This window comes from Trachurus japonicus, chromosome 7, assembly GCF_045865225.1.
Source record: "Trachurus japonicus isolate A0001 chromosome 7, Traja_1.0".
Lineage (NCBI taxonomy): Eukaryota > Metazoa > Chordata > Actinopteri > Carangiformes > Carangidae > Trachurus > Trachurus japonicus.
Window position 1 is genome coordinate 2436789 of NC_140913.1, and position 25033 is coordinate 2461821.

A 25033-nucleotide genomic window follows, 5' to 3' on the forward strand; every position below is an offset into this window, starting at 1 on the left:
CTCCTCCTCCAGAGTCAGAGCAGAATGAAAATGTCCTCAGGTGATCTCTGGGGTTCAGGTCTGGTTAGAGTAGTCAGGTTATGATGAGCTATGGCCAGGTTAGGATCAGGTTATACTTGGGTTAAGAGTAGATTAGGATTACGGTATGATTAGGTTAAAGGGATAGTTCAACATTTTGGCAAAATAGCCCATTCCCATAATCCCTATAGTTTTAGCAGTAGGTTTGTTACCTTTAATTGTCAGTGTGAACTATTTTTAGAACAGCGGAGCAGAGCTGCGAGCTGCTCAGAGCTATGCTACGGAGGCTAATGGGATTTCTTGGTTTCCCTCATCAAACTCATTAAATACACAATCCAACAACTCCCAAACGCTCTGGTGGACAAGTTGTGACCTGCACATTCACCACGCTATGAGATAATAACACAACGTTATCAGACAGAGTTGTTTTAGAGGTAAATACAGAGACTGCTTGCTGAAAAACTGTCCCTGAAGGCAACGTGCATCAGCAGTTTTGCATGAATTTACCTCTAAAACGGCTCTGTCTCGTAACGTTCCGTTATTATCTCATAGCGTGGTGAATGTGCAGGTCACAACTTGTCCACCAGAGCGTTGTGGAGTTGTTGGATTGTGTATTTGATGAGTTTGATGAGGGAAACCAAGAAATCCCATGAGCCTCCGTAGCGTAGCTCTGAGCAGCTTGCGGCTCTGCTCCGCTGTTCTAAAAACAGCTTGCACCGACAATTAAAGGTAACGAACCTACTGCTATGACTATAGGGATTATGGCAATGGGCCAGTTTGCCAAAATGTTGAACTATCCCTTTAAGGTTGAGTTATGATTGGGAAGAGATGGATGGCTGACTTCACATCAGACTGTGTTTCTTATTGTGATGAGGACTAATCACCATGTTGACACTTTAAAGATAGAATAAATGAATCCAACACTGATGCAGCACAAAGTGCAGTTGCAGTATCAGTTAGACAAACGTAAGAAGATATTAAAAAACATCTATAGGTGCGTTTCCACTGCAGGAGTTCCTGGTAAAGATATGGGGGTATAGGAACTTTACAGGAACCGTCCTCTCACTTGGCCCTCTCAGCCTCCGTGTCTCCACTGCAGACCAGGACCCTTAAGGACTCTTGAGGCAACATGCAACAGTTTCGATCATCGTGCGATCGTTGTGCGACCTTTTCTTCACTGCTCTTTTTTTTACTGTTGTTTTTCCAGCAGTATAGATGCTTTCCAATAATACTGGTTTTTAAAAAAGTTGTTTTAATGGTTGCTTAACCATGTGATTGCGTAGTTCTCTGTCCACTTATCATACCTCTTTTACTACTTAAAAGGGTTTTCCATGGAGACAAACTGTTCGTAAAAACAGGCTATACAAATAAAATCGCCTTGCCTTGCCTTGCCTTACTACTACTATCATATGTGTTTTACTGACCTATTCTCTTATTCCATTTTTGGGGGCCAATCTGAGTACCTACCCCGAGGCAGTACCTGTAGATGACCCTTCAGGGGTGATTCCTGCAGTGGAGACATGCACCAATGGCCTTCGCCCCGTAAAATTACCCCGAAGTTCCTTCAGTGGAAACACAACTTATGTGTAGCCTATCTTTGCTGTGGTCCTGTTGGTCAGGTAACCCTGCCCCCAGCCCCTGATGTCATTGGTTCTTGGCTCCAGCCCAGCAAGCAGTTGATGCCTGTCTGGAACCAGTTTTGAGAACCAGGAGCTGGTGCTAAAGTGGTCGAAAAGCAAAGAATTGGTGCTTAATCAGGCTCTGGCTCCGAACTAGCACTGGAACCAGCTCAGTGGACAAGGGGGATGACTCAGCCCTCACACACTCTCAGGTTAAATTTAAAGCATTTTTGGTCTCTTGAGCTAATTTCCTCCTTTATGACAATTCATCAGTATATAACTGAAATTTTATTTAGTTAGCCTATTATTTAGTAGGCTTAGTTATGTATAACAGAAGGCGTGGCCACTTTGAGTGACAGGTGGGTGACCGGCAACAGTGCAGCAGCTTTTTTTTTTTTTTTTTACAGTGTATGATCGATACACAAGCAGATGTTAAAGAGTGTCTCTCCTGTCTCAGAGTGGGAGGTGACACAATATATAACACAACCAGGTTCACACTGTTTCTGTGATTTGTGCAAACACACTGTTGAGTTGGGACTCTCCAGAGTTTCATGTGTGTGTAGCTGTGAGCAGCAGAAACCTGCCTCGCTCTCTGTCTTCATCAAGTTTCCCCCCCTGTGTGTGTGGCTGTGTGTGTGTGTGTGGCTGTGAGGTGACTGTGTGATCTATGTTATGTGTTACTTGGTTTGTTATTCTGTGTAATTCACTGGGAAATATTTCTCCCGCCGGGACAATAAACTCACGTCGATCTTAATCCCTGCTCCTCTGTGTTGTTTTTACTCGTCCATATTTCTTTTTCCCCTTCCTGTCTATTTATTTCAACAGTCTCTCTCTCTCTTTCACCCTCTCTCACCCTCCTGCTGGGTCTTAATGTCACAACGCGGGTGGACACTGTCGGAGAGTGTGTGTGGATCCGTCATCCCTATGGTAACCCCTGCCCTGTCGCTAGGCCTGTCGCTATGGAGTCAGAGGTGCCTGGCAACAGCAGCAGGGGCGTGCGAGTGTGTTTGTGTGTCCGAATTTTCTTCCTTCAGTCACTTCATAGATATATACTGACTAGATGCCGCGTTCTGCTTCTCAGTGTACGTCAATAGCGCCGCCATCTTGGTCTGAGGTTTTCTGACCATAGACATAATATACGTCTGACAAGCAGTCAGACCCGGTCAGACCCTTGTAGAACAAATTTCAGTGTATTTATGCATGTGGGTGTGTGTCTGAGTATCTAAGTGTATGTTTAATACATTAAAAAAAACATTTTTGTTGTTGTATCATAAATATATGTCTGACATTTATAATGAGCCAAACGGCTTGAAAATCGGTTGAATAATCGGTGAGTTATGGCGATTTTAATGGTTGACAGACGTCTGCCTCTGTTGACTAGTGCAGTCAGGGCTGTTGCTAGGAATTCTGGGCCCCCTTAAAGAATACTAAAGTGGGCCCCTCCCCCTAACTTTTCCAGTTTTTTTTTTTCTTAGACTACGTAGTATGTATTATCATGTATCATTTAGCCTACTTTGTTTTGATGCTAATGCAGCATTACACTACAAAAACTCAAGTATCTTAGCAAGAATATTTGTCTTATTTCTAGTCAAAATGTAATTCCTAGTCAAAACAAATCTCATTATACTTAAAATAAGACACATCATATTAAAAGTAGCTTGTTTTTAGACACTTTTTACTCCTTTCAAGCATATTTTCACTTGGAATAAGTAGAAAAAATCTGATAGTGGAGCAAGTTTTTCTTCCTTATTACAAGCACAAAAAACATGCTTTCACTGGCAGATTTTTCTGCTTATTTCAAGTGAAAATTTGTTTGAAACAAGTGAAAATGATCGAAAAAAAAAAAGTTAATATTTAGGTTATGAGTCTTATTTTAAGTGGAAAGAGATTAGCTTTGACTAGAAATGAGACATTTGGACAAGAAATAAGACAAATATTCTTGGAAAGATGTTGAGTTTTTACAATGTACTATGAGTATCAGTCAGGGTCTTATGCAGAATAAATCAGTCATACAAAGATTAGACTACTGGGGTTTTTTATGGGCCCCATGGGCGCTGGGCCCCTAGAATTATCATCACCTTTCTCCCCTATACAACGGCCCTGAGTGCAGTAAGTAGACACGGCTTTCCCGGGCCCGTACCAAGATGGTGGCCGCGTTGACGTATTCCACTCAATAGAGTTGCCTGGGAATGCAGCATCTAGTCAGTATATATATCTATGCAGTCACTTCCAGTGGGAGCTGACATGTGAGCGGCTGCAGTTCCCTTCATGTCCACCAGGTTCTGTTGCCATGACGCTCTAACACCTGCAGCCAGGTGTTTCCTGGCAGAGGCGTGTGTTGTTTCATCAGTGTTACACCAGCTCAGACTAAGTGGACATTTTCACCACTCTGATGTGAATTTCTATGCGACTCACATCCCGGTGTGGTGTAGCCTACTTGTTTAATTAACACCACGCAGACTCGGGCGAGGAGCAGTGGCTAACAGCAGTGACAACTCCCAAACAAGGCTGCACACAAACAAGGCTGCGCAGGTGGTGAAAAACGACTGTGTGTGTGTCCGACAACAGGAGGAAAACACACACAGAGGCCTCATCAAGCGTCGCTGTCGTCGGACAAACACTGATGTTTGCTGCTGCTCGGGTTCACAGCTCAGGCTCACTGCTCATAAACCACGCTAATAAATGACACTAATGTAAAACTCAGGCCTGGCTGCACTGTGAAGAGCAAACCCTGTCAATACTGGATTGAATCAGAGTTATCGATCAGCCACGAGCATCGTGGAAACAGACAGGGTCTCTTTGTAAAATAATGAGCACAACAACAAAACAATAGTAAAAGGTAATGTCCAGTCCTCAGAGACCTGTCTACATGGAGCAGTGGTCAAGTCAACTATAGTCTCCTTTGGGGTGGGGGTTGTCTATTGATGCTTTACAGGCTCTTAGCTCTTATATTATTGTGTCACATGGGATCAGTTCTGCACATGAGTTTGGAAAACAGGAAAGAAGATGAGGAAAAATATAAAGGAAGCAGGAGGAAGAAGAGAAAGAGAAAGGGAGGGAGGAAGAAGAGTAACACGCCCTAAGACTGAATGGAAGGAAAGATGGCGGGATAAGAGGTGGAGGGGAATGAAGAGAGGAGGGAGAGAGAGAAGACATGAGGTCATTTACCACCCTCTGTCTGTTCACATCCAGCTTTCATCTTTCAGCTCTCTGCTTCCACACATGAACTTCATCACACCATCATCAATCAGGCCGAGGCCACAAGGGCTGACATTCACACCACAGCAACACAGCTGAAAACAACAAACCAGCTCTCCCTGCCTCCAGTCTTTATGCTAAGATAAACTAAGCTAAGCTAAACTAAGCTAACTACCTCCCCCAGACCAGCAGTGTTCAGCCTCAGTTTATTAATGGTGTTACAGCAGATCAGGCCAGTGGGGGAAAAAATCAATACATCGTAGTATCGCCATATTTTGCATGGCAATATTGTATTGATATGCAGATGGAAAGTAGCCTATCTGAACAGACTGTTTTTATGTTATTGGAACTACGTAGGGAAATTAGCATTTTGCTATAATCCGGTATATTTACATGTTATGTCCATTAATGTGCATTGTCCCATTCAAATAAACAAACAAATAAATAAATAAATAGCCTATCGATCTGAACAGACTAAGAAGTTTATATAGAAAAAACTAAGTTTTCCATGTTGAGGCTACAGTCCTCACTGCAGGCGGCCCCAGTTCAAATCCCGCATCGGGCAGCCCTTTCGTTTCCAGCCCTTTCCTTCTCTCCACTGTGCCATCGATTAAAGGCAATAAAAAGCCCCAAAAATATACTTAAGAAAAAAAAGAACAGAAAAAAATAAGTTTTCATTTGGAGACATCATTTGCAATTGAAAAAAGCAAAGAAATCGCAATAAGTTCCAAAATATTGTTATATTTTTAATATTTCAAAAATGTCGTATTGAAACACAGGCCTCTGGTGATTCCCACTCCTAGTCATCATGTTTCAAACCTAAACCTATAAAGATACAATAAGTGGACTGAAAAGGATTTGCTGAAACCCTCTCAGACCTGATCCTGATCCTGATCCTGATCCTCCAGCCTCAGACCTGCTGAGCGCCACTGAATCCTCTACATTCCATCTAAACCATGTTAAAGTGTAAATCCAGCTCCGGACAAACCGACACTGTGCTTTTATTTTGAAAACTCAATGGACAACAATGTGTGTGCAGAATGTTAACACAGCAGGAATACTCTGTGTGTGTGTGTGTGTGTGTGTGTGTGTGTGTGTGTGTGTGTGTGTTGTTGTACTAAATGGCCAATTTCCTTTGGGATTAGCAACTTAATTAAATACAGACAGACACACACTGGCCATCTGTGTGTAGGCTACATGTAAGTGTGTGTGTGTTGCTCGCTGCTGACTGCATTTAGTAGCGGTATGTCAGTGTGTGTGTGTGTGGGGGGGGGGCATAGACAGGAAGACAGATGAAGGACGGGAAATGAGTGCAAGCGGGCAGACAACAGTTGGTGTGTGTGTGTGTGTGTGTGTGTGTGTGTGTGTGTGTGTGTGCATTTCTGATAATTGAATCCCAGTCAAACGCATCAATATCAGCTGTCCACCTTCACTCTGACCTCTGACCTCTGGAGGTCACTCTGACCTCTGGGGGCCAGACTCACATGCATTGGGTCAGGGGGGGTCATGCCAACTAATGACTTGTCATCCTGACATCACCATGGCAACTGGGGTGGAGAGGTGGAGAGGTGCAGCCAGACCGATGATGATGTCATCCATATTTCAATAGAAGGTAGGAACAGTGTGTGTGTGTGTGTGTGTGTGTGTGTGTGTGTTTGCTGATGCTTCCAGTCTCAGAGCAGAGGGAGTGACCTTCACTAGTCTCATCTGAGTGTGAGTGTGTGTGTGTGTGTGAGTGTGAGTGTGTGTGATGGGAGCAGCAGTGCATGCTGGGTAGTGTAGTCTCACCGAGGTGTTCTGGCACTGGATGCAGGAGGAGTTGAAGCGCACGGCCGGGATGCGCTGGACTTTGCCCTGGATGTTGAACACACACTCGTAGTTCTTCTGACCCGACTGAGGCTGGGGGAGGTTACGGGCTCGCAACGTGATTGGACGAACCATCCCAGCCGGGACCAGGATGTCAGAGGTGGGGAGGATCTGAGGACAGCCCTGCAGAGAGGGGGGGGGGGGTTACTACACACTCAACACACTCAACACGAGGTAGAGGAAGGTGTGTCTGTCTTTTTCCTTTAAATGTTGTCACTGTCCTTTTGGACCAAACGGTTCTAGGAACCGTGTTTGTGTTATGACCAACCAGGAACAAACTGAAGATGATGATGATGATGATGGATTTAAAAAAACAACACTATTTAAATTAACAGAAATACTGATTATGATCACCTCATTTTCATTATTATAATGTTTTTTAAAAAAGTATAATATTCTTGACCTAGACAGCTATCAGATCTTCATGGATGTTTGTCTCATTTTTAAAGTTTTAAATGCTCTATTTTAGCAAAATAAAACAAACAAAAGAATTCACAAAATTCTAAAATGCGCTGGTTAGAATTATGACATTTGTGTTGTTTGGCTCAATTTTGACCCGGTTATAATAATAATAAGAGTTAAAACTGAAATCATAAGTGCAAAACCAACCTTTTCATGGATAGAGAAGCCTAACGATGTAACCAAGAGATGAGAAACAAATTGGATGAAAAAAAAAGTTTTTAGTGCGTTTTACAGCTGATTTAAAACTGACCCTAACACAAGAGATGGTACAGTAGCAGAAAGCTGACAAGAGGAAGGTTAATGGTTGTTTCTGTAAGAGGAACAGATTCCTGGAATAAGTTATCGCCACACATCAGAAACTGTGACTATGAATGTTGTATAAATCAGGCTGTGAATGATATATCAACAATCCCCTCCATAAAAACCTTCAGAATAAAAGTGGAAGGTTTGGTGTCTGTAAGTGCTGCTGAAGTGGAGATTTTGCACCCAGAGTCTGAGGAAAAACTCATTTTGAGAAAACAGCCTTTAAAGACTTGTACTGTAAAATTCCATAGATTGTTAATGTGAATCGTACTTTTACAATTGATTGCAGATATGGAGGAGATGACGATTTTTGGAGCCTACATCATTGTTCAGGAGAGAGAGAGCTTTACAATGACACCTGACATGACGGGGTCATGGGTCAGACAACAGGCACAGCACAGTGTGTCACAGTAGCTGTTAACTTTAGGTGAATTTAGGAGAAATCTACTGATAAAATAGACAAAATGAAGTGAAATAACCTCCTTAATGTGGATGTTCTACCATTTTGTTTGACTTTTCTGAAAGAAGACATGTTAAGGAAGAAAAATAGCCCAAAATCTGTGCATGAAAAAACAGTGTTTTTGCCTGTAGTGTCTCCCCTAAATAAATAAATGAAATGATTAGAGATGATCAGTTTGAGAAACATACTAAGACTCTGTGTGTCTCACTGTACACTGTAACAAACACACACACACACAGACACACACACACAGACACACACACACAGACACACACACACAGACACACACACACACACACACACACACACACACACACACACACACACACTCTCTTACTGTGCTTCTGTTCTCAGTCAGTGACGACAGACTGTGATAAGCTATCTGCCTTTGTCGCCGTGTGTGTGTGTGTGTGTGTGTGTGTGTGTGTGTGTGTGTGTGTGTGTGTGTGTGTGTGTGTGTGTGTGTGTGTGTTCAGTAATGAACAGCTGGCGACAGATCCAAGCTTTGGAACTTCCTGGGGCTGCTGGAAAAACACACACACACACACACACACACACACACAGGCACACACACACACTTTCTGTCATTGGGTCTGTCACTGGAGTGAAACCTTTATTAACGAGCGTAACCACAGTAATTAATTGCCTTGTGACTGACAGGAAGACCATTAGCGCCACAGGAAGTGGACCGAGCACAGCGGACGCCAGCAGCGACTGTGGAGCCTGGGTGTGTGTGTGTATGTGTGTGTGTGTGTGTGTTTGGGATAAAGGCCAACCGTAGCTCCGAGTCTCTGGGCAAACACTCGACATTTCTCCAAACACTCTGGGCTGTGACGGAGTGTGTCACAGGTGAGTGCGACGCCGCGGCGACAGAAACACGACACACGATTTTACATCAAACTGACGACTGGGAAAAAACCGAGGAAGACGGAGTGTGAAACGTCTCGGGGGAGGAAGAGACGATGAGCTGGGAAACATGACTGGCTGTCACCGTAACGACTGGAGGTTCACTTGACTGTCATCTTATTTAAAGGGACACACCGCCACTTTTACTCAGTGATGCTCGGTGTGGTTCAGATGGGGAGCTCTGGTTTGGTGTTCAGGATTGATATGATACACACAGTATGTTGGTGGTTAGTTCACTGCTTGTAACAACAGTGGGACAGTCCAGTGTCTGTGCATAGCTGTGGCTGCTGCTCTGTCTCTTGTTCTTTGTGCTGACAGATTCTTTTTATTTTCAGCTACAGATGAACTGATAGTCGATGCAGCTTCTTTCTCTATGTCCTTCTCCGTCTTTAACTCTCTCTCTCTCTCTGTTTCCAGGGTGTGAAAAAAAGAAGACTTTTAATCTGAAAGAGACTTTCACCTGTCTAAAAAGGGTTAGAGTGAAACCAATAAAATGTGTCACTCTCTTCCCCTCCCTCCTCTGCCTCCTTTCACACTCTCATCTCTCCTCCTTCTCTCACTCTAAATGCCTCCTAATTAACATTAATTGCTGTGATTGGACGCTTTCATGTCAATTAAGTGGCTATTCATCTTCCATTAACCAATTAGCCAATCGGAGCTTGTTATTGTCACCCTGTAATGCACTGAGCACCAATCGCATCAACGAGACGCCCAAACAACTGGATCCCTGCTCGTCGCCGTCTCCGCTAACGAGATAACGAGCCGACTGGGAGCAGCTCGGCTCGTTAGTCACTGACCTGGTGCAACACTGTGGCTTCAGTTACACACCAACTGTACCCACTCTCTCTCACACACACACACACACACGCACCTTTAACTAAATCTGTTCAAATCAACTCCAATAGTAGATCAATCATTTTGGTGTCTAATGATCATGTCTGATGATCAATTGATTCCTTACTTGTGCAAATAAAAACAAACAAAAAAATGAGGAGTTTCTATTTGGTTATAAAAGAGTCTCATATTAATGTGGATGAATCTACGCTACCCACACTTGTTAATGGCTCCATTTTTTTTGTCTCTATCGTTATTTTGTTATTTTAATTGGTGGAAATGCTGGGCGAGCCAACCAGCATTTCCTTACTTTCGGTTTCGCGGACGCTGCCCGGCGAGTCATGAGAATAACGCTGCCTAATCGCTGTTTATGGTCGGAACTACGACGGTTTCTGATCGTCTTCTAACCTCTGACTTTAAAGGGACATTGTGTAAGTTCTCCTGTTATCTATTGACGAAAATCAATTATTTCGTTCAAAAGTGAAGTGTTCCTTTCAGCTCTGAATGAGCCGTTCATATCATTCATATCTCCATGGAGCGGGTAAGCTCGGTGCTGCTGCCATGTGGTGTCTCCATGTTTTTACGTTCAGTGGCAGCGTGACGGTAGGAAACCACGGAAACTCAGCGGAGACACCGGAGCTGTCGGCTCAGGTGGAGGTGGCGTCTGTGAAAAGTCACCGCGGTAACGCAGTGAGGACTGTGAGGACTGCACGTGAATGCTGCATTCAGGGGCAGTCGGAAAAACGGCCGTCGGTAACAAACCAGGTGTCATTTTAGTCACAGAAGTCCAGAGAAAGCCGGTAAAACGTGGGTCAGGTAAACATTACGACATCGCCATGACAACATATTGTCACATGTATTGTTTTGCCTCGTGCTGACGGACCACTTGTTTACATAGAGGCTTGTTTAAGCCGTTACCTGCAGCGGCTGTTGTCCGTCTGCCATCTAACCGATTTCACGTGAATGCAGCATGAAAAATACGACTGAGTCAGTGGCGTCCCTAGGCTAAAACATTCGGGGCTAAAGCCCCGGATGTTTTTTAATTAGCCCCGAATATTAATTTTCAAAAAAAAAAAAAAAATAAATAAAAATTTTTTTTAATTTTTTTTTTTAAGATCACATCCTCAAACTACGGTTATCTTATGTTGATGCTTCGATAAAACAGTGTTTTTGGACAGGTTTGAGTAACAATTAATTATATTTTTAAAAAGCCACTACTTTGGCTTTGGCACACAAGTGGTTAACACCTCCAGGTCGCACTTGACGTCATTCACCCAAAACAGCGGCGCATTTAACTTGACAACAAATACCTGACAGCAGGCAGGTTTGACAACAGCAAGCTGCAGCTGTCTTTTGGTAGCTAGTAGCAGCTAAAGTGTATCAAGATGCCACAAAAAAGATTTCCATGTTTTCCCCCAAAGGTGGTCAGCAATCAAAAAGGTAATGGGAATAGAAATTATGTAAAAATGTAGAATTTCGAAAAGAGTGTTGCAGCTGGAACTACAAGAGGGTAGTACAGTAGCTAACGTTAGCTAGCTAGCAGCTAGTTGATATTGCTCTGGTTGATATTACATGAGAAAAAAAGCAATCTGTAATTATTGGCATCTGTAAATGCAATTGTAGGGTGTGAGAATTGTGTACCTAGAAATAACTAAGTTTGGGCTTCTTCTAGAGGGGAAAGTTGCTTAAGTTAATGTGCTATAACATCGAACCATCTTGTTTATTTTCTTTTTCATGCATGATAGCAGCTAGTTAGCAGACAGGGATCCCGCACAGCCTGCCTCTTTTACTGTAGCTGCTAATGTGTTAAATGGAAACACAATGTGTAGTTACGTAGCTAGCTAATGTCAGTACATAGAACTAAATTCAAAATGGGTCATTCATTTGATGATCTGTGGATTGCATCGTTTTCACCTTTTTCACCAATGATGGAGAATGTCTCTATGCCTAAAAATTTCGGCGCGTGCTCTGCGCGCGCATATATTGCATGTGTCACTCTTCCGGGCTAAGCCCCGGATGTGTCAAAATCCTAGAGACACCCCTGGACTGAGTTGCTTGCAATCTACAACTGCACCGCTAGATGGGAGTAATTCTCACACAATGTACCTTTAATTCTTGATGAATGAAAACATTCTTGGAAAGACGTCCGTCTTGCACCGGTCCAAGAATTTTACCATGCGTGTGGAGGCTCATGGGAAATGTAGTATGAAAACACTTTGCTTTCCAAAACTCCTCATGTCTCTTTAAATGTCTGATGATAGCATGAATGCATCACTGAGGTGTGTGTGTGTGTGTGTGTGTGTGTTGACCTGAGGCTAAAGGGTTGTTTGCTGAACCATGTGATGAAAGAGAGGGCAAGACACACTGCAGCTCAGAAACATGGAAGGGATTTAAAATATTAAAAATAAAACAAATGTTAAATAAATGAATCACTGTAGTTTTCAGTTTCCTGTTCATTTTCCTTACAGCTTCATTCAGAGATGATTGGCCAATTGTCATGGCCACGCCCACTGGGCCACGCCCACTTCCTCCTCTGCTCTCCTCTCTAGTTTTTTCCTGAATCTGAATAAATGTCTGTATTGAGTAACAGCTGGCTCTGGAGGTAGCGCAGGTTGTCCATTAACCAGAGGGTAATCAGAGGGTTGCTGGTCTGATCCCGCTCCTCCAGTCCACATGTTCACATGTCCCCGGGCAAGAAACTGAAGCCAGAATGTATCATGTGTGGAATATGTGTGTGTTCGGTCGTGAAAAATGTAAATGTAAATCAGTGCAGTTCATTTACCGTTCTCTTCAAATGAACTGACTGTGTTTTATCTGTGAGTGAACTGGTCTCAGCTCATCTTGTCATTTATGATTAATGGGAGAGAAAAAGAAGGAGAGGAGGCCGTGTTGTGATTACGGTTGTGCTGTGATGAATTCAGCACGAAGTTGCTCTGACTCGCAAATAAAAACACTGTTAATCAGCTGTCATCACTGCATGGTGATGTTAGTATCACTGTGTCCTCAGGAACGTGAAGGTGAAGACACCGATGACAGCAGCTGTGCTGAGAGGTCGACTCCGCTGACGTTCAAAAACAAGTGATGAAAAACTAAATTAGACCATGTTCACGTGCATCTATGGAAGAGGATTAGATTGTCATTTCCTGTTTTCATGTTTGGGATTACTGGCACGAGACTAGCGCCGCCCGTTATTAGGGAGACTTTACATCTCGCGCAAGCGCAGAGCGTACAGGCTGCTGTGTAGTCGGCAGCAGTCGACTGCTTTCTGCCGACCGTGTCCGACGAGAGGCGACATAGTCGTCGGACAAAAGGCCGTCGGACGTCGGCTCGCGTCGGGGCGGTGTGTGGGGGTTCTCAGAATTCTGAGATTTAAGTCAGAACTCCCTTTTTTCCCCACAGCGGTCCTAATCCTCTTCCATACATCTACACATTCAGTCTATCCACCTTTTTCCGAACGTCAAAAACATAAAGCCTGTTTTGCCAGTTTTGCCGGATCCTGGAGAGATTCGGTCTTAATCATAATATCTGATGTAAATAAATAATGCAGCACCTCATCTGACACATGGCTGTTTTCTAAAACTTGATGTCAGATCTGACCCCAGAGCAGTGTGTGTGTGTGTGTGTGTGTGTGTGTGTGTACCTCCATGTTGCTGACTCGTCCCTCCTGGAAGGAGCAGTCCTGCAGGTTGTTGGTGCAAACATGACGATATTTACACCAGTGACAGGGAAACACACTGCTGACACAGGAAGTACACCTGAGAGAGAGAGAGGGAGGGAGGAACCTTAATTATAGTGTTTTCATCATTTCATAAAACACAACTTTTTTTGGTTTAAAGCAGATTGTATTCAAGAGGGCAGTTTTTGTTGGTCTGAGAAGTGAAGCTCACTTCCGCGTTCAAAAAACTGCAATCCCCTCGGCTTCCTCTGGGGGCTGGTGTGAGAAGGGAGCATTCTCCATAGACCCCCATGTTAAAATCACCGACTTTACATCCTCAACAAACATGATCAAAGCCTGGTGTCAGAAAGCTTTTTGGTCTCAATCGATAGTTTCTACCCCCGCACACACTCTGAGGGGGGTGAATTTTTTTTTAACTCTACCGTTTTACTGTTATTAGGTTTAAAATTCTGGCCAATTAGGGCGCGGAAACGTTGAGTGACAGGTCCGGAGCGGTCTGTGGACAGCTGCTTCGAGGCCAGTGGGCAGGTTCTCGGCCGGCCAATCCATATTTGAGTCACAAAAACGACTCCACAAAACCAATGGGTGACGTCACGGATGCTACGTCCATGTTTTTTACAGTTTATGCTTGTATTTAATAAAACTTTTATTTTTCTATTTATTTCTCTTCTCTATACTGCAATATAAAAATACTCCATTACTACATAAATCAAGGCTCGATAGATGGATAACATGTGAGTCTGTGAAGAAAAGCTGATGATCTTCCATCTCTCCCTCTTTTCCAACTCTTTGGAGAGTCCACCACAAACAGCCTCTCCAGGTCTCAGTGGTCTGGACACTGAGTCATATCATGGAGAGTCAAACCTCTCATTGGATCATCATTTGAACAGAGGACTGTGTCTCCTTCATCTAAATAACACAGATCACACCGTCTTTGGCTTCTCCACACACAATGTGGAACATGCGACTGAGACTTGATGACAGACGTCCTGGGTGCAGTCTGTGTTGGGGATTTGGGGATTTTAGCCCATTGTGGTTAGTTGACTGGTCCACATCCAGCTGATCTCTGATCTGTCAGGGACCTCAGCAGGTGAGGATGAACCCGGTTTAGTTCTTGGCTGCATCAACAAAACAAGTTCACCGAGGCCTGGACCGTCCATTGTGTTCCAGCCTGGAGACCAGGACTGAACCATTAAGACCCGGTCTCTGCTCCACCCCCCCTCCTGACACAGTACTGAGCCCAGTTCCCTTCAAACAGACCTGAGCAGCAGTGAAAGACCAGAATCATTCCCTTGTTTCTACAGTTCACTGTTGAACATGATACAACTGGAATATTCTTTCTTTCTTTCTTTCTTTCTTTCTTTCTTTCTTTCTTTCTTTCTTTCTTTCTTTCTTTCTTTCTTTCTTTCTTTCTTTCTATTTATTCCAACCAAAACTTAAAGTTGACTTATCTGTCAGTCACTGAGCAAACTGTAGTCTTACCATAATGTAAACAAGACAAGCATAATAAAAACATAAAAACAAAAAACAGCATTACAAGCTATAAGAATCATTGGCTACATTTATCATCATTTCTGGTTGCTATTTCCTTAAGCATGTCTGAAATGATTATTCAATTATTTCTGCAATACTTTATTCTTCCTGTTGTTCTTTTTAAATGATTGGATTGTTTCAGCTCCAGGAAGAATGAACCTGTTTTAACTGTTAATCCATCCAACCACAAGCTGCGGCTTATCTGGACCCCGTCACTTTAATTTAATGACTTCATTATTAATGGGACAAAGTGAAGAGATGGAGGTGAGAGAGGAATTAAAGAATCACACGGTCACACTCCCACAAGTGAAGAGTGTGAAACTGGTTCTAATGTCAGATTGGGAGGTTTTAACAAGGTGTGTGTCTGTGTGATACACACTCTGAGTGAAGAGACAGGAAGTGTTTCTGTGGTTTTTTTGTATACAAGACTCGAAGCTGCTGTTACCACAGCAACCAGGGAGAGGATTGTGTTACCCCTGAATCTGCTTCCAAGGGCGGGGGACAAAGAGAAGGGAGGAGGGGAAACAAGGGAGGAGAGAATATAATGACACAGGGAAGGACAGGAGAGAGGAGACAAGGACACATAACAGGGGAAGAGAGGAGGAGACAAGGACACAGTGGAGGAGGTGATGAGGCTGCAGACTTACGAGTTGAGCACAGAGCAGTTGTAGTAGATGAAGCTGGTGGTGATGAACTGATGTCCGGTCTCTGTGGAGCGAAGACTGAGCTGCACCACTCGCTTCTCTCCTGAAATCAATAATGAATATTAAAATACTTAGTTGTTCAAGTATATGGAAGAGGATTAGGGCTGTGGAATTCTGACTTTTTTCTCAGAATTCTGACTTTAAACTCAGAAATATCCTAGGCTGTCTCTGAAGTTCAAAAAGATTCTGAGGATTCTGAGATTAAAGTCAGGATTCTGAGTTATAGTTAGAACTCACTTTCTTTCCACAGCGGCCCTAATCCTCTTCTGTACAAGCAGGAATACACAGGGCCAAGACAAAGTGTGTGTGTGTGTGTCTCACCGTAGGAGTGTGTGTGTGCCGGCAGGTCTCTGAGTGACGGTGACAGACACATCACCTGGCCTTTAGCCACCACCTCCCCGGAGCTTTCACTCATGTCCTCAAACACACAGGACACGCCCCCAGACAGGGCGGGGACGTTCTGCACCCTGATGGTCAGCTGATGGAGGGGAGAGAGATGACATCATCGCTCTGTGTTAAACTCTGACTCTTCAGCTCTGATTTATTTGTCTGACGCGGTGCTGCAGCGATGCATTGTGAACCCACAATGCATCGCTGCTTGTTGCCTGAACCAAATGATGACAAACATCTCGTGTGATGCAGCGGCCGATGTCATCAGAGGAACGTATGGAAGAACTGATGCTGCGTTCAAGACGACTCGGAAGTCGGAAAAAAACGAGCTCCGAGTTGTAAAAAATGCGTCGAACTCGGAAATGACAGGTCGGAAACTCGGGTATCATATCAGAGCTCCGACTTTCCGACTTGACATCACGACAACATCAAAACATGGCAGCCCTCGTCTTAAACGGTTAGAATTTAGACATTTAAGTTATTTGTTGAGGTTTGAGTGCATATTTTTGTGTATTATTGCAGTAGCCGATATGAAATGAAAAACGTTTATGTTAAGCTGTGATTGTTGTATGGTGTGAAATTGTGGTCCTTGTATGTGACGGAAATAACGTTTAACTGTTATCAAGGCTATAACATTATGTGCACTCATCTGCAGCGTCTCCTCTCCTCCAAAATAAACATCATTTACTGCTGCATTGATTTTTCATGTTCAGCTATGAGCCACAATAATACACCAAACTTCCTTCAGGTATCCGTGTTTTTTTTCTTCTGAGTTCCTGTAGCGTAAACGCAATAATGTCGGAAGTCGGAAATTTTCGAGTTGGGATTTCCGACCTCCAAGTTGTTATGAACGCAGCCTGAGTGTCTGTCAGTTCTATATTCTAAATACTACAACTCCCATGAACCTCTCTGGTTGGTGCTATGAAGAAGAAAAGCAACGGTCAACGGTGATGTTGTGGCCATGAGGTTGGAGACATGTGGAGAACACGATGGACTTTCCTGATCAACACACTTGTGTGTGTGTTTGTGTGTGTGTGGTTATACCTGTGTTGCCGGGGAGGTGACTGACATGTTGCTCGGGGTAACGGAGATGTCCACACACTGGTCCAGTCGGGTGTTGAAGTGTTGAGGCTCCTCCCACTTGTCACATGCTTCCTGAGTGGAACACCTGGAGGGATTAAAGGTCATCACAGGGTCAACACACTGTCACACAAACACACACACACACACACACACACACACACACACACACACACACACACACACACACACACACACCTCTTTACAGTGCACAGGACTTTGTTTCAGATTATTCCCTTATTCACTGAGATTTCACTTGTTTGCTTCATATTTTGAAATTACTTTTATGATTTTAATGAATCATTTTTATTAGTTCATTTATTCTGTTCATTTTTGGTTCTTAAACTTACAATTTGGTCAACTGATTAACTTAATTACAAATTATTTAAGTTTGTGACTTTTATGCCACTTTTTATCTTTCAATTAGCTTAAAGGTCCAGTGTGTAATAATTGTCAAGGTTTATTGCCAAAATCTGAATATTCTACCCATGAATATATTTGTATAAGTGTATAATCACTATAAAATAAATTTTTGTTTGGTTTTCGTAGCCTTATTTATATACATATAGCAAGGGTCTTGTTTTAGAGAGTGTTGCCATCTTGCGCCACCATGTTTATATGGAAAATCCAGCCAACCAGAGAGCACGTTTCAAGAGTTTCACCACCAACAAAGAAGATGGAGGAGGAAACAGCAGACATATTGTAAAATGGTTAGATCTTCACTTCATCTCATCACTCCATTCTCCTGAAATACTCCCAGTCGTCCTAGTCGTGGTAAACAAGTTTTTTTGTCTGAGGGATAGATATCATGGTTTTCCTTCCATTTTATACACTGGACCTTTAATCATGTGTTCTATCATTTACTTATTGTTTTGTTGACTTTCAATTTGGAATGCGGCTCATTGTTGGATATTAGAGCCAGGTAACACCAGGTGGTTACAGTTTACACTGTTTCAGTTTCCTAAATCTGTACATCTGCTCTGTCCACAACCCAGACACATTCAGTGTATTGTGATGGAGACGCTGGAGGACGGTCGGGTTTCTGTTTGAAAAATGAAAGAAACAGCTGTCACACTGCATGTCAACAGGGGCTTTTACTTTGAAGGGGAAGCTGGTTGGTGCTAATCCAGAGAGGAAGTTCCTCCACCTGCCTGGATCCTGAACATCAAAGAGCCCTGACGACTGCAATGCCAGCACAGTGTGTGTGTATGAACCATTTATAGAAACATTAATGACACCTCATGGGAAAACACACACACACACACACACACACACACACACACAGAATGGTAGATGTGTGTTTACCCACATCACTTCAGACAGTATTTAGGCTCCTCTGCTTTACTTTACTGCAGACTGAACATTAAACAGATAAAACTAAACCTTCCTCTCCGTCTCCGTCTCCTTCATCCTTGTCTCAGGTCTGACCGGTCTTCATGTCCCTCCTGCTGCTGCTACCCCCCCCTCTCCCCCCTCCCCCTCCCCCACAGCATGATGCTGTGCAGATGATGCTTTTATTTTTGTGAGCAGTGCAGCAGCTGCCGTTTCACGATCCCTAAAATATTCTCATGATTTCAATGCCACTTTCTTTCAGAACATACAGAGTATTTGTACTTTAGCTAGAGAAACTGTAAATCTGGTGACATTTTGTTTTCTTTTTTCCTGTCAGATGTTCACATGGAAACAAAGAAGATCTGACTTTAAATTGTAATTTTGTTCATTACTGTTTGACCTTGCATTGCAAGACCAATCATCCATACAGTGTTAAACTGGACAAAATGTATGAACTTATGATGTATTACATATTTTTTCAGCATATAAATTAATTTTCTGTTCTTTTATCCGATCTCATTTTATATCTATATCTCTTTTTGAACCTTCTATAGTACATTGTTTGTGCATCTTAATTGTGTTATTACTCTAGGTTGTTTCTGTATTCTAATTGTGTTGATATTTTTATCTAAGCGTCTTTGAGCACTTGAAAAAGCGCGTTATAAATACATTTTTTTATTATTATTATTCATATTATCATTATTATTATTATTGTTATTGTTATTGTTATTGTTATTATTATTATTATTATTATTATTATTATCATCATTATTATTTACATATAGTGTATGTCTACTGTGTAACTATGAGTGAGTATTACCATACATTTTTGGTCATTGCTTACTACTGATTTAGACCTGATAAATTAAGAATGATGTGGAAATGATATTTATGTTGAATTATATTAAAAGACATCTGGTTAAAAAGAAAAAAAAGAAAAGAAAATGCACTGTTTTATCTCATGTTTGTCTTAGGGAATTGAGCCAGTTGTGATGCATCAATGTGACGATTGTCTCAATTCCAAAAGTGCCACCCTGGATTCTTCATCAGGTTTGTGCCTGTGTGTAGTCAGGTGGAACACAGCTGCAGGTGAAGGTTTCTTACTTGTTGAAGAGGACGCACCACCCACAGTGAGGGTCTCCAGACCCCAGACAGTCTGAGCAGGTGCTGTACTGCTCACAGCTCTCCACAGGGAGCCTGGTCACCTGAAACACACAATGACATGCTCAATACACACACACTTTCATACTGTTTCCAGTATCATTGCCACATGAAGAAGCTTTTTGTCTCTTTGTCCACACACAGGACATCAGCTCACTTTAATGTGGATAAAGATGAAGGAAAAAGAAAGAGCTCAGACCGATCACTGTCTTCTTTTATAAGTTTATAAAGGATTCTGGATTTTAAACTGGAGGCCTAATATTCCAGACCATATCATTTGTGTGTGTGTGTGTGTGTAGTTAGGTGGTTTACCACAGACAGTAACACAGCCTTAGGCATGTGTGTAACACATTTGTCTTGATTTTGGAGACAGCCACTGTGTGAATCAGCGTGTGTGTGTGTGTGTGTGTCACTGCAGCAGGGAGACAGTAAACACAGTGGACGCTCTGTCTGTCTGTCTCATTCAGACGTTCACACATGAATACATTCATTGTCTGACACACACACACACACACACACACACACACACACACACACACACACACACACACACACACAGGGAGTCCCGGCTCCTCTCTGACCTCATTATCAGCTCTTTCTTTAAAGACACAGTGCTGTTGCATCTCGTCGTCTCTGCCAGACTTCATTTAGGAAACTGCTGACTCTGGACTTCCTCTCCACATTCATACACTTTATTCACTGCACTGACGCGTTCCGTTTCAATTGTGCCGACTCAAATAAATCTACCTGCTAAAAGAAAATAGGACGGAAAGAATCAACGAGAAACACACTTTCTATCTTCATCCCAGGATGAGCTCAGATGGTGATGATGATGGTGATGATTCATGTGGTTTTTGCCTCTTTTAGCTGCTATAAACACATGTAGGAATTCAATTGAGTAGCTGCAAAGTGATTAATCATCTGTTCATAATCTGCATTTGTTTTGATAATAAATAATTCATGTGTGTTTTTTTGTTTGGTTGTTTGTTTGTTTGTTTTTTGGCAAAAAATGTGAAGAATCCTCTAAACTATGAGGATTCTGCTTCAGCTTAGCCATTTTCTCTTACTTTGCACTGATTAAAGGATTGATATAAAAATAATTAGCTAGTTAATTTATATAGAAATTAGTTCCATTTTGTTTTCTATTGTTCTTTTTACTGGAACTGAACAATAGTCTGACAGCAGGATGCAATTAAAAGATAAACACATTTTTGGTGCCCTGCGTGAGGCACTTTGTTATGTGGCTTATTATAACAATAGTAATGATAATATTAATAATAATAATAATTTTAATGTAAAACATAAAAAAGTGAGGGAATCATGCATGCTTCAAAAGTGTTTGATATGAAATATCATTGAATGTTTTTTATTTTTTATTTCAGTTGTTGCACAAATGAAACAGAACCAGTGCAGAGTGACTCAGCTCCATGGAACTAGACTGTTGTTTAGCTGCAGGTGGAGTTCATCACCTGAGAGCAGCAACACATGTGTTGTTTATGGGAATCAGCCCAATGGTTCTGCTGAAGCCCGAGGCCTCATGGAGGTGTGTGTGTGTGTATGTGTGTGTGTGTGTGTGTGTGTGTGTGTGTCTCTGTCTGTCACAGAATCAGTTGTTACTTATTTACTTGCTCTGTTGAGAACAGTGTGTTGTGTAACTGGAACAAAGAAACCTGCTCCCAGCAGGGATCACTCAAGTTCCTCTGATCCTGATTCTTAAATCATCGGCAGCTTTTAACTTCTGAAGAAGAACTGATGAAGTCTTTTCCTCTTTTAAACCACTGTGATGTTTGAATTGATGATGCTCTTTTAAGCCTCATGTTGAGAAACTTATCAAAAAACTTTCTCAAACGTCTGAAATCACAGTCGCCGGTTTGATCTGGTCTCATCGCTGCATGTTGTGTTGTTTGGTTGGAGCCCGTCTCTTATGTGTCTTCACTGGTTCTGTTCTGTGCTTCATGTTCTAACCTGAGTCCTGAAGACTGACTTCAGTCTGAAAATAACCCAGTGAGTTTTGTGGAGGTCTCACATTCTGGTTTCTGTCATTGCTTCTTCTCACTTATTTTATTTAAGCATTATCACATTGAAACTTAAAGCGATAGTTCACCCAAGATTGAAATTTCACTCATTTACTCCCCCTCATGTGGACTAAGGGCTGGGAGAAGTTTCAGAGTCCTCCGTGGCTTCTCTGAGTTACAGGGGGTCTCGGCGTAGCAGTGCATGTCCATATAACAGTTGCAAATGGATACCAACTGTCTTCGTAACAAAAAGACACACCAAAAAACATCCAAATACCTCCATGCTGCTCGTATGTAATGTCCGTCTTGTATTGAAGCCCCGAAATGCGAAATTGTCCCCCCCCCAAAAAAGGAGCTTGTTTTGTAGCGGAAGCTTCTCGAAGCTCCTCTTCCCGTTTCGTCATATTTGGACGAACTGGGAAGAGGACAGACCCTGGTTTGTCCAAATATGACGAACCGGGAAGAGGAGCTTCGAGAAGCTTCCGCTACAAACAAGCTTGAAACATAGACTTATTTAATTTTTTTCGGGACAATTTCGCATTTCGAGGCTTCAATACAAGACAGACATCACATATGAGCAGCATGGAGGTATTTGGATGTTTTTTGGTGTGTCTTTTTGGTGTGTCTTTTTGTTACGAAGACAGTTGGTATCCATTTGCAACCGTTATATTGACATGCACTGCTACGCTGAGACCCCCTGTAACTCAGAGAAGCCACGGAGGACTCTGAAACTTCTCCCAGCCCTTAGTCCACATGAGGGTGAGTAGATAATGAGTGCAATTTCAATTTTGGGTGAACTATCCCTTTAATCACTTTTAAAGCTATAGTGCGTGACTTCTACGTGTCTGTAAATCTCCGTTTCACCCAAGCCTCTACAAGAGGAGATGATACAACGCTGATTAAGCCGTTCGGCTACTCTAACACCTCGCGGTATTTTTCAGTAATGTTTCTTTTTGTATTTGGTGATGTTGGCAACATTCCCGCGCTGGTGCACAGGAAATAATGGTGCGTTCCAGGCAACCTGTAACTCGTGTTTTTCTGACCTGTGAAGTCGAACCAGTTCGATCTGGTACGAGTTCACGGGTCGGAAGTTACGAGTGGCCGTTATAGTGACTTTCACGGGTAACAGGTCGGAAAAACACAAGTTACGGGTTGCCTGGAACGCTACAAAGTCGTAAGTCGTGACTTGAAGCTGTAACTTACGGTTTCAAAAGCCTGCCTGGAACACGGCAACGGTAGCGGTGGGGAGGGGAGAGGTGGGTTACACCGGGCCATACGCCATATTGAGGTGCCGGCCGCATCGTTGTAATAACGCAGAAATCCTCTAGTTACGCACTATAGCTTTAATTCTCAATTTTATACTTTTTTTGACCGGTGAGACCTCTCTTGTTTATTCACTATCTAGTCTACATAACTAGTTCTATCATTCATTTGTGTGTTAGGCCTTAATATGAGGAGAAGAAAAAAAACTAGGAAAAAAGTAGGAACATAATTTCATTTAAAAACACATGAAAACATTACTCATGATTTGATTAAAAATCTTTTTCTATCATAATGAGCTGTCACTGAAGTTGTGCTGTTTGTGGTCCACCAGTGAGTCACAGCCCACAGGCTGGAACAAGTGCTTTACGCAAAAATTTGATGTGAAAGTGTGAGGTCTGTTGACAGCCACAGTTGAAACCTGAGTGGGGCCTTGTGTGGTATATCTGGACAGGGACACTGACCAGAGATCAGCCCAAGGTGCAGTCTCTAAGGGACCTGACAGTAGTCTGCCATTGTTGTTCCGTTACATCTACTGTAGTGGGTTTTAATTGTCTACATGAAAACAGTGGGATGGCGTTTTGACATTCACCTAATCTGGGACCTGTTTCCCACATACACAGTTTTCAGGGATTTATTTTTAATTTAATTTAGAAGAATTTCATTATTTATTTATTTTTTATTCATGACCCGCTCTGGTGAAATGAGTCAGAAGTCACAATGTTCTGTTTTTGATAATCAGCCGATAACGTGGAAACTCAAAGACGAGCTCAACATGAAATAACTTCATGATAGAGACGAGCTGTAAACAGCATCTGAATCGTGAGATTCTCTACTTTCCGAGGGTCCTTGAATGGAACTATAGAGGGTGCGTGTAATCACGTGGTACAGGAACAGACGGCAGAGTCATGGAAGTGAGGTGTTCCTCCGCTGGCCTTTAAACCAGAGAACTTCTATATTGTTTGAACACAGTTTTCTCAAGTTTTCAATCAGAAAAAGAGAGTGGAAGACCATAATTCAAATGGCCATATCTTGAAAACAATCCAATGTGTGACTTTAACCAGGGTATCATTTTAAAGCTGTTTTTCTCCTCTTTCCATTGATACCAAAATCTCAATTTTGAAATTTTGGTCACTGTGATTCATTTTGCTGGATCAGGTCACATTTTAACTTGATACACATTTACTAATCTTCCAAATATACTGTTCCAAAATTGTATTGTATTTCTTATCAATCTAGATATTTAAAATAAAATATTTTAGAGCTGTAAACACAATACTGTGAAACCGTGATATTTTTGCATACGGTTATCATACCGTCAGAATGTCATACCGGCCCATGTCTAGTTGTCAATCAATCAATCAATCAATCAATCAATCAATCAATCAATCAATCAATCAATCAATCAATCAATCAATCAATCAATCAATCAATCAATCAATCAATCAATCAATCAATCAATCAATCAACCAACCAACCAACATGAAGCTGGTGATGCAGCTGGCAGTGTGACTGGTGACTCTGTAGCTGCTCAGCACTGTGACTCATAGAGGCATCACTGCTGATGAGGTCAGATCTCAGTGTGTTGCAGTGTCGTGGTGAGCAGTTCACACACCGTATGGACAGGAGACATGATCAGACTGAGTGTGAGGATGAACTTAGTCCTGCAGGAGCAGAATCACTGGAGACCTGCACTGAGGACCAGCTGAGCTCCAACAGCTGTTTACTGACATCAGACCAGTCTGAACCAGCAGCACAAACATCTGAATCTGGACATATTTCTGTTTGTGTGCGTGTGTGTGTGAGTGTGTGAGAGTGTGTGGGTGCGTCATCAGCTGCACAGGAACTAACAGTTGTTGAACTCAGCTCTGCTTCCTCTCAGTGGTACAATGAGGTTTTTAACATGGGACAAACACACACACACACACACACACACACATACAGAAACAGTGTGTATGGTGGCGCCAGCTGAGCAATATTCACATCCACAACTTCCTGTCTGCAGATGTTAAAACAAGAGAATTCACACTCTGCCCCCGCCCCCCTCTACACACACACACACACGCTCATAAATTACTACAGTGCCTTCAAAATAGTGATTTACTCTCTCTGCCTGTCACATAAAAAATGTCTTTTTATATTTCCTTTTATATAAAAAAAACCCATCCAGTCAAAGGTTGAATCAGAAACTTTGTTTTCTTTCTTTTCTCTGGAGC

The 25033-nt window shown here is 42.4% G+C and overlaps 1 protein-coding gene across 1 annotated transcript in view; it reads right to left on the reverse strand.

The window, feature by feature from the left end:
• plxna3 (plexin A3) overlaps window positions 1-25033 on the reverse strand; it is a 152340-nt gene that overhangs the window by 29952 nt on the left and 97355 nt on the right. The window contains exons 8-13 of the mRNA XM_085780798.1: window positions 19486-19586; window positions 17014-17137; window positions 15901-16057; window positions 15523-15622; window positions 13307-13421; window positions 6624-6824 (exon numbers count right to left, since the gene is read on the reverse strand). Of these exons, the coding sequence (XP_085636924.1) occupies window positions 6624-6824; window positions 13307-13421; window positions 15523-15622; window positions 15901-16057; window positions 17014-17137; window positions 19486-19586 (798 nt within the window). The remainder of the gene's footprint in view (window positions 1-6623; window positions 6825-13306; window positions 13422-15522; window positions 15623-15900; window positions 16058-17013; window positions 17138-19485; window positions 19587-25033) is intronic.